The 9,293-nt window shown below is 45.3% G+C and overlaps 2 protein-coding genes across 3 annotated transcripts; one reads left to right on the top strand and one right to left on the bottom strand.

Moving 5' to 3' along the window:
* The first annotated feature begins 47 nt into the window (after positions 1–47).
* On the top strand, positions 48–3,706 carry pfdn1 (prefoldin subunit 1). The gene is made up of 4 exons (XM_061055749.1): positions 48–174; positions 3,092–3,258; positions 3,343–3,427; positions 3,519–3,706. The coding sequence occupies exons 1-4, from the start codon at positions 142–144 to the stop codon at positions 3,600–3,602; spliced, it is 369 nt and encodes a 122-aa protein (XP_060911732.1). The 5' UTR covers positions 48–141; the 3' UTR covers positions 3,603–3,706.
* A 1,723-nt stretch (positions 3,707–5,429) lies between these two features.
* Positions 5,430–8,961, bottom strand: ttc1 (tetratricopeptide repeat domain 1). 2 transcript variants are annotated; one of them, XM_061055754.1, is made up of 9 exons: positions 8,690–8,961; positions 7,467–7,789; positions 7,212–7,427; positions 6,812–6,872; positions 6,617–6,729; positions 6,334–6,370; positions 6,103–6,251; positions 5,772–5,826; positions 5,430–5,666 (listed from the first exon to the last, which is right to left on the bottom strand). In XM_061055754.1, the coding sequence occupies exons 2-9, from the start codon at positions 7,770–7,772 to the stop codon at positions 5,515–5,517; spliced, it is 1,089 nt and encodes a 362-aa protein (XP_060911737.1). In that variant the 5' UTR covers positions 7,773–7,789; positions 8,690–8,961; the 3' UTR covers positions 5,430–5,514. The 2 variants fall into 2 exon arrangements, with proteins under 2 accessions (XP_060911737.1, XP_060911736.1); XM_061055753.1 differs by having other exon boundaries at positions 7,212–7,789.
* Positions 8,962–9,293: the final 332 nt, after the last annotated feature.

Genomic DNA, 9,293 nt, shown 5'->3' on the forward strand with positions numbered 1-9,293 from the left:
TAGAAAATAAATGAATAATTTAGGAGAGAGAGAGAGAGAGAGAGAGAGAGCGAGCCGTCACCGTCTAAACCCAAAGAAGGAGACGATGAAGAATTTCGTTCTCGCACATGCGCAGTGCGTAATTTTGGATCGTTCATTAAGATGGCTGCGCCCATTGATCTAGAGCTGAAGAAGGTAACAGAGTAATCAGGGTTTACCTGCCTGTCTGTGTGTCTGTATGCCGGTCTGTCTGTCTGTGTGCTCTCTGTGTATCGTAAGGAGCAGCGGCGGACAAAGAACAGCCGGTTAGCTGCAACGTTAGCAACACTAGAGCTAACTGTTAGCTAGGAGCTAAGACTCTGCCACGCGCGACTGAACATTTCAGGTGGTTCTAAACAGAGTGATACCTCCCTGTTGTAGGCGTTAAGAGAGCTGCAGGTGAGCATTGTTGGTATGTTTTTAAACAGAGTGATACCTCCCTGTTGTAGGCGTTAAGAGAGCTGCAGGTGAGCATTGTTGGTATGTTTTTAAACAGAGTGATACCTCCCTGTTGTAGGCGGTAAGAGGGCTGCAGGTGAGCATTGTTGGTATGTTTTTAAACAGAGTGATACCTCCCTGTTGTAGGCGTTCAAAGAGCTGCAGGTGAGCATTGTTCAGGTTGTTAAACAGAGTGATACCTCCCTGTTGTAGGCGGTAAGAGAGCTGCAGGTGAGCATTGTTGGTATGTTTTTAAACAGAGTGATACCTCCCTGTTGTAGGCGTTCAGAGAGGTGTAGGTGAGCATTGTTCAGGTTGTTAAACAGAGTGATACCTCCCTGTTGTAGACGTTCAGAGAGCTGCAGGTGAGCATTGTTGGGGTATTTTTAAACAGAGTGATACCTCCCTGTTGTAGGCGTTCAGAGAGCTGCAGGTGAGCATTGTTGGGGTATTTTTAAACAGAGTGATACCTCCCTGTTGTAGGCGTTCAGAGAGCTGCAGGTGAGCATTGTTCAGGTTGTTAAACAGAGTGATATCACTCTGTTGTAGGCGTTCAGAGAGCTGCATGTGAACATTGTTGGGGTGTTTTTAAACAGAGTGATACCTCCCTGTTGTAGGCGTTCAGAAAGCTGCAGGTGAGCATTGTTCAGGTTGTTAAACAGAGTGATACCTCCCTGTTGTAGGCGTTCAAAGAGCTGCAGGTGAGCATTGTTCAGGTTGTTAAACAGAGTGATACCTCCCTGTTGTAGGCGGTAAGAGAGCTGCAGGTGAGCATTGTTGGTATGTTTTTAAACAGAGTGATACCTCTCTGTTGTAGGCGTTCAGAGAGGTGTAGGTGAGCATTGTTCAGGTTGTTAAACAGAGTGATACCTCCCTGTTGTAGGCGTTAAGAGAGCTGCAGGTGAGCATTGTTGGTATGTTTTTAAACAGAGTGATACCTCCCTGTTTTAGGCGTTCAGAAAGCTGCAGGTGAGCATTGTTCAGGTTGTTAAACAGAGTGATACCTCCCTGTTGTAGGCGTTAAGAGAGCTGCAGGTGAGCATTGTTGGTATGTTTTTAAACAGAGTGATACCTCCCTGTTGTAGGCGTTCAAAGAGCTGCAGGTGAGCATCGTTCAGGTTGTTAAACAGAGTGATACCTCCCTGTTGTAGGCGTTCAAAGAGCTGCATGTGAGCATTGTTCAGGTTGTTAAACAGAGTGATACCTCCCTGTTGTAGGCGTTAAGAGAGCTGCATGTGAACATTGTTGGGGTGTTTTTAAACAGAGTGATACCTCCCTGTTGTAGGCGTTCAGAGAGCTGCATGTGAACATTGTTGGGGTGTTTTTAAACAGAGTGATACCTCCCTGTTGTAGGCGTTCAGAGAGCTGCATGTGAACATTGTTGGGGTGTTTTTAAACAGAGTGATACCTCCCTGTTGTAGGCGTTCACAGAGCTGCATGTGAGCATTGTTGGTATGTTTTTAAACAGAGTGATACCTCCTTGTTGTAGGCGTTCAGAGAGCTGCAGGTGAGCATTGTTGGGGTATTTTTAAACAGAGTGATACCTCCCTGTTGTAGGCGTTCAGAGAGCTGCATGTGAACATTGTTGGGGTGTTTTTAAACAGAGTGATACCTCCCTGTTGTAGGCGTTCAGAGAGCTGCATGTGAACATTGTTGGGGTGTTTTTAAACAGAGTGATACCTCCCTGTTGTAGGCGTTCAGAGAGCTGCATGTGAACATTGTTGGGGTGTTTTTAAACAGAGTGATACCTCCCTGTTGTAGGCGTTCACAGAGCTGCATGTGAGCATTGTTGGTATGTTTTTAAACAGAGTGATACCTCCCTGTTGTAGGCGTTCAGAGAGCTGCAGGTGAGCATTGTTGGGGTATTTTGAAACAGAGTGATACCTCCCTGTTGTAGGCGTTCAGAGAGCTGCAGGTGAGCATTGTTCAGGTTGTTAAACAGAGTGATATCACTCTGTTGTAGGCGTTCAGAGAGCTGCAGGTGAGCATTGTTGGTATGTTTTTAAACAGAGTGATACCTCCCTGTTGTAGGCGTTCAGAAAGCTGCAGGTGAGCATTGTTCAGGTTGTTAAACAGAGTGATACCTCCCTGTTGTAGGCGTTAAGAGAGCTGCAGGTGAGCATTGTTGGTATGTTTTTAAACAGAGTGATACCTCCCTGTTGTAGGCGTTCAAAGAGCTGCAGGTGAGCATTGTTCAGGTTGTTAAACAGAGTGATACCTCCCTGTTGTAGGCGTTCAGAGAGCTGCATGTGAACATTGTTGGGGTGTTTTTAAACAGAGTGATACCTCCCTGTTGTAGGCGTTCACAGAGCTGCATGTGAGCATTGTTGGTATGTTTTTAAACAGAGTGATACCTCCCTGTTGTAGGCGTTCAGAGAGCTGCAGGTGAGCATTGTTGGGGTATTTTTAAACAGAGTGATACCTCCCTGTTGTAGGCGTTCAGAGAGCTGCATGTGAACATTGTTGGGGTGTTTTTAAACAGAGTGATACCTCCCTGTTGTAGGCGTTCAGAAAGCTGCAGGTGAGCATTGTTCAGGTTGTTAAACAGAGTGATACCTCCCTGTTGTAGGCGTTCAGAAAGCTGCAGGTGAGCATTGTTCAGGTTGTTAAACAGAGTGATACCTCCCTGTTGTAGGCGTTCACAGAGCTGCAGGTGAAGATGATCGACACTCAGCAGAAGGTGAAGTTGGCCGACCTGCAGATCGATCAGCTGACTCGGGTTCAGAAACATGCTAAGTTAACTCACACTGAGATCACCACACTACCTGACAACACGCGACTGTACGAGGGAGTCGGACGCATGTAAGTCTTCATGACAACCAGGATCTTTGTTAACCTAGACATTGAAAAAAACACTGTCATCATTAAGTATCATGTGTGTTTCAGGTTCATCTTGCAGTCGAAGGAGGAAATCAACAATCAGCTGACAGACAAACAAAAAACAGCTGACGAGAAAATAAAAGAACTGGAGGTACAAATACAGAAAGTACACACTGAGATAGACACTGTTTACCGTGTGTGTGTGTGTTAATTGGTCTAACTTTAAGTACTGTGATTTCCAGCAGAAGAAGGTGTACCTTGAACGCAGTGTGAAGGAAGCAGAAGACAACATCAGAGAAATGCTGCTGTCCAGGAGAGCCCAATGATGACTCGGCAATAACACAGAGACACACACCACACACACCTGTCAGATATGATCAACAATCTGTAACCTGTATTTGTTTGTTCTTATTAAAATGTGAAAGCTTCACTTCTGTGTCTGTGTGTTGATGGAGAAACATAATTTAAAGCGCTTTAACTTTTTTAAAGAACATCCAGACGTTATATTAAATGAAGTAACGGCACAGTACACCTCATGCACAAGCATGCGGGTACACAATGCTGACAGCCGTCATTATGGAGAAATCCAGAGTCTCATGGCTGTATCTGACTAACATGACTAAGACACAAAGTAGCTGTGATGATTCCGATGTGTAGTTGCGGACTCGACTGCTAGTCTCTCTCTCTCTCTCTCTCTCTCTCTCTCGTCCGCCTGTTTGTAAACACGCTTCATAATAACATAAAACTTACATGTGTTATATTACGACGTTATGTACAAGATGTAATCGTGCTTAGGCATGGCTAGTCCTGTGCAGTGTGACTGGCCAGCGTGGGAATGGGGCAGCGGGGGGCCAATCGTGCTTGAGTACGGCACGGTACAGATGGCCAGTGTGACCGCGCCCATAGTGCTGAAAACAGGCGAGCGGGGCGCTCTGTGGACAGGTGAGAGAGACGCCATTCTCCCTGTTGGAGGTTATTGTTCTATAAGAACAACTTTGAGTCGACTGAAGGAGGAGTTACAGAGTGTTGCTTTAAATGAAAGAAACTGAAGACGAGTTGGGTTGAAGTTGTCTTCAGTTTGTCTTTATTTAAAATCTGTTTCGGTGTTTTAAAACAAATATAAACCTTACTTCAGTGTGATGTCTGATGTGTCGTTACAAACGCCATGTGGTCACGCATTTAAATGGTTCTCTTCGCATACAGATGATGTTTGTACAAACTGCCAGCAGGTGGCAGAAGACTCGGATCCGTTCAACTAAATAATGATAAACATTTTTTTTTTTTTTAAAGATTATTTTTTGGGCTTTTTGTGCCTTTAATTGAGAGATAGGACAGTGGATAAAGCCAGAAATCAGGGAGAGAGAGAGTGGGGAATGACGTGTGAGAGGGGAGCCACAGGCTGGATTTGAACACGGGCTGCCCGCTTGGAAGACCATAGCCTCCATACATGGGGCACGCGCACTAACCACTGTGCCACCAGCGCCCCACACTTCACTTGAAACAATATTCAGTAGAGATGGGGAAAAAAATCGATTTATGTAAAAATCCAGATTCTTCTATGATTTAAAATCTATTCATAACTTCCTTCGTTTTTTTTGGCTAATCAGTCACTCCATGCTAAGTGCTAATGCTATCTCTTTAACTCAGAACGCTGAATAGAGCAACTCAGCCGATCTCCCAGATGACTGGAGTGGATCCTGAAGTATGTACTCATTCATAATTAGACTTTGAATCCAGAATCGTTTTAAATCGAAAATCGATTCTGAATCGAATCATGAGGCACCCAGAGATTCCCAGCCCTAATGTTCAGTGTATCTTCAGTGTTTAGTCTGTCACAAGACAATAGTCTAAAATCCATCACCATCATATATTTGATATAAAACTCAAACACACACTCAGTCTCTCTCTCCCCCTCAAAATCAGACCTCTGTCATAAAGGGATCTGATTGGTCCATGAGCAGAGTCTCTCACAGGTTGAGGTTTAGCACTGATGTATTCAGCATCAGTTAACATGGTGATCTACCCTGATAGGAAGTGAGCTGAAAACACAGATTTTACCCCGAAGTTACCACGGTAACCGATTATCCCGCCATGGTAACCATTCAGAGCTCAGGTGTGTGCCCTTCTGCCTCGTAAACAACAACACAAACAGGTAAACAAATAATCAGCTTTTATTTAAACACACAGGTACACACCCACACCTGACAGCTCTGTGTGACATCACAGCTCTGTGTGACATCATGTGTTGTTGTTGTTGTTGTTGTTGCCGCCGGAGCCCTGGACGAAGTTGATGGAGTAGGACCCCGTGGAGGCGTCCTGGTTCACCTGGAAGTTGTTGGTTGAAAGTCCAAACGGTCTCAGGACCAGATTTCCCAGATCCTTCAATTTACCTGAGACAGGAAGTCATTCAGGTAAACATACCTTCACAATAAGACTCACTCATTGTAAACTTTGTACTGTTACTTTAAGATGGTGTGTTCAGGTGCAGTGCGTACTTATCATCTCCTCCTTCAACTTCTCGTTCCTCTCCTGAATCTGCCCAGGTAACCTCTGAGAGACAGACAGGTACAGAGAGATACAGACAGGTACAGAGACAGACAGGTACAGAGACAGACAGACAGATACAGAGAGAGAGAAACAGACAGGTACAGAGACAGACAGACAGGTACAGAGAGAGAGAGACAGTTGCAGTCAGCATTGTGATGATATCTGTCATTAAAATTGCGTTAAGTACTTTTTTTTTAACTTTAATTTTCCGTCTCCAATTCAAACACTCATGACTGCGATTCTTCTTTCCTTGTTTGTCCCAGCGGTCAGTGAACTCACCATGCAGGCCTGTCTGGCGGTAGTGTGGGTTGGGTCCAGGTCCAGAACCTTCTTGTAGTCCTCCAGGGCCTCATCCAGCTTCTCCGTCTGCTCGTAAAGCTCTGCCCTCCTCAGCAACGCCCTCATGTAGTCTGGATTCAGCTCTATTGCTATGGTAACAATACGTCCAATCAACAAACGAATCAGAGATGCTTTAACGCTGCATAGGTAAAGAATGATGTCATCACTCACCTTTGCTACAGTCTGAGATCGCCTGATCTTTCAGGTCCTGAGAAACAGACACAGGCGATACAGTTAGCATGTTGTTAGTGTGTAGTTAGCATTCTGTCTGCATGTTGTTAGCATTCTTTCTGCATGTTGTTAGCATTCTTTCTGCATGTTGTTAGCATTCCCTCTGCACATAGTTAGCATGTTGTTAGCATTCCCTCTACATGTAGTTAGCTTGTTGTTAGCATTCCCTCTGCATGTAGTTAGCATTCCCTCTGCATGTAGTTAGCGTGTTGTTAGCATGTACCAGGTGCAGTCTGGCTGCAGCTCTGTTGGAGAACAGCACGGCTCTCTCTCTGCTGAAACAGACGGGACATAAAACCAGCGCCTCCTTATAGCTCCGCTCAGCCTCCTCCCAGTCTGCAGGAACATGAGGTAACTCTGGGTTATACTGGTCATACTGTTTTGTACTGGTTGACATACTGAAAATGATGTCACTCACCTCCAGATTTAAACTGAATATTTCCTCTTTCTTTAAGGGTTAAACTCTGCTGCCGTCGACCCTGAAACAAAAGAACAGAAACAGAGTGCACGTCAACCTGAAGCTCTGATTTACACCTGAGCACATCTCAGACTGATTTACACCTGAGCGTGTTAATTTATTGTGTTTATAATGAGACTATATAATCTTTATTTATTATTTATAATGAGACTAAATAATCTTTATGTATTGTTTATAATGAGACTATATAATCTTTATTTATTGTGTTTATTAAAGACTAATTCATCGGTTCAACATGAAGACTTCATGTTTTTACTGTCTGTGTGTAAACAATGACATAATATTATCAAAACGTCTTACAGGTCGTAATGACCTACACACACAGGTAAACAGCTGGTACCTCCTTCTCCTCCTCTGTCAGCTCCTTCTCCAACTCCCTCAGGTAGTCGTCATCAAACTCCACCTCACAGCTGGGTTCCTCCTTAAACTCGGAATCAGACTCCTCCTGCAGCCTGTCGTCCTGCAGCCTGTCTCCCTGCTCCTCCTCCTGCAGCCTGTCTCCCTGCTCCTCCTCCTCCTCCTGCAGCCTGTCTCCCTGCTCCTCCTCCTGCAGCCTGTCGTCCTGCAGCCTGTCTCCCTGCTCCTCCTCCTGCAGCCTGTCTCCCTGCTCCTCCTCCTGCAGCCTGTCGTCCTGCTCCTCTTCCTTCAGCCTGTCGTCCTGCTCCTCCTCCTGCAGCCTGTCGTCCTGCAGCCTGTCTTCCTGCTCCTGTCCTCCTCCTTCCCTTCTGTCTGTCAATCTGTCACTTGTAAAGTCTTTTGACGCTCCTCCTTCTTTTTTTTGTTGGGTCCGATCCTCCTCCTCGTTCTCTTTCAGGTCGAGGTGCTGCAGAGACTCCTGGCAGTCGTAGAAGTCCTCCTCCTGCTCCTCCTGCTCTCGAGGTTTTTCCACTCTGCTGCTCATGTTGAACGTCTGTGGCACTGAATAAAATAAAATGTTCAGAAGTCAAAACAACAGACTCACTAACACACTAAGTCCTCACTAAACCCGACGTGTAAACTAGTTAGTCTGTAACTTAAGATGTGTCACTGTTTGGTTACCACGGAGACGTGAGGTTCTTCTTAACTAGAAGAGCGTAACGTCCAAACTAACCCAAACTTCGTGTCAGACATCAGGTTTGGAATCGATGTGACCATTCAGAGAGCAGCGTTAGTCTCCCTGCAGTGTTTCCTCTCGTGTCTGATCGTCAGGGAGAACACACTGATGACATGACAACCGCTAAAACCCCGGGCTCCTCCTCATCCTCTGACCTACCACACCTTATAACACCATCACCATGACAACCACTAAACCTTCTGCTCCTCCTGATCCTTCAACCTGTCACATCATCACCACGACACCAACTAATTATATCACTGACTGTCTGTAGTTTACGATCAGACAGACAGGTTATTATTTTAGAGCCGTAGAAAGTCCGGACCATAATGTGGATGCTGGTCTGGTTACTGCCGAGGTGCTCTTGAGCAAGGCACCGAGCCCTCCCTGTGTAGCAGCCCACTCTGACACCTGTCCACTGTGTGTGTGTGTGTGTGTGTGTGTGTGTGTGTGTGTGTGTGTGTGTGTGTGTGTGTGTGTGTGTGTGTGTGTGTGTGTGTGTCTCTAAAAGAGTGAGTATAAAATGGGATGAATATAGGATGTAAACACAGCTAACGGCTAACACAGCTAGCTGCTACATTAGCCGTGATATCAGAGAACTTTCATCTATAATCTCGTTGTCAATTATCTGTGGTAACACGGGTAAATGTGACGTCCTCAGTCTGGCAGGTAATTTAGGATTAGAAATAATTAAAGGGATTAAAATCAGAGGTTTGTTTTCGTACCTGCTAACACCGGTTAGCCTGCAGACACTTCACGATGATTTCACTTCCGGGACACTGACCCGTTTTTCTTCTTCTTCTGTTCGTTGACACCGGTTAACCGGCTCCGCCCCGGGTCGGTCAGGACCAGGTCAGGACCGGTTTAACGTGTTCTTGTGTTCAGGATCAGATCGGACTATAAAACAAAAACTAATCATTTATCTAAACACCTTCTTCTCATTCTTCTTCTTCTTCTTCTTCTTCGTGTCCTTCTTCTCTGGTTCCGGCTCGTGTCCGCCCCCTGCTGGATCATGTCGGATCATGTCGGATCAGTTCTTCTGCTTCTTCTTCTTGCATTACCGACACCATCTGGATCGTTCTAACTCCCTTTGTGCAACTACTAAATAGCGTCCACACACAGTGATCCGTTTTGTCCCGCTCTATGACCCAGACTGATCTGGGTTTGGGCTAGTCCTTCCCTCAGTGTTAAATCCAACTCTTCCCCAGTGATATCCACAATGTTTAAAAACCTTTTTACAGCATCCAACACTGCTTTAATTCTCTCTGACTTTCCCTTTATGTCTGCTGCATAATTAATCAGTATGGAGATGAAAGCCAAGACTTGTTT

The sequence above is a fragment of the Labrus mixtus genome, chromosome 14 (assembly GCF_963584025.1).
Source record: "Labrus mixtus chromosome 14, fLabMix1.1, whole genome shotgun sequence".
NCBI lineage: Eukaryota > Metazoa > Chordata > Actinopteri > Labriformes > Labridae > Labrus > Labrus mixtus.

What these genes read in the sequence shown, in the direction of transcription:
- pfdn1 (XM_061055749.1), top strand. Translation starts at nt 142, where the DNA reads ATGGCTGCGCCCATTGATCTAGAGCTGAAGAAG. An exon ending in TACGAGGGAGTCGGACGCAT is followed by an intron (nt 3,259 to 3,342) that starts GTAAGTCTTCAT and finishes TGTGTGTTTCAG; the next exon opens with GTTCATCTTGCAGTCGAAGG. An exon ending in AGAAAATAAAAGAACTGGAG is followed by an intron (nt 3,428 to 3,518) that starts GTACAAATACAG and finishes TGTGATTTCCAG; the next exon opens with CAGAAGAAGGTGTACCTTGA.
- ttc1 (XM_061055753.1), bottom strand. Translation starts at nt 7,772, where the DNA reads ATGAGCAGCAGAGTGGAAAAACCTCGAGAGCAGGAGGAGCAGGAGGAG. An exon ending in TATTCAGTTTAAATCTGGAG is followed by an intron (nt 6,730 to 6,811) that starts GTGAGTGACATC and finishes ATGTTCCTGCAG; the next exon opens with ACTGGGAGGAGGCTGAGCGG. An exon ending in GATCTCAGACTGTAGCAAAG is followed by an intron (nt 6,252 to 6,333) that starts GTGAGTGATGAC and finishes TTGTTACCATAG; the next exon opens with CAATAGAGCTGAATCCAGAC.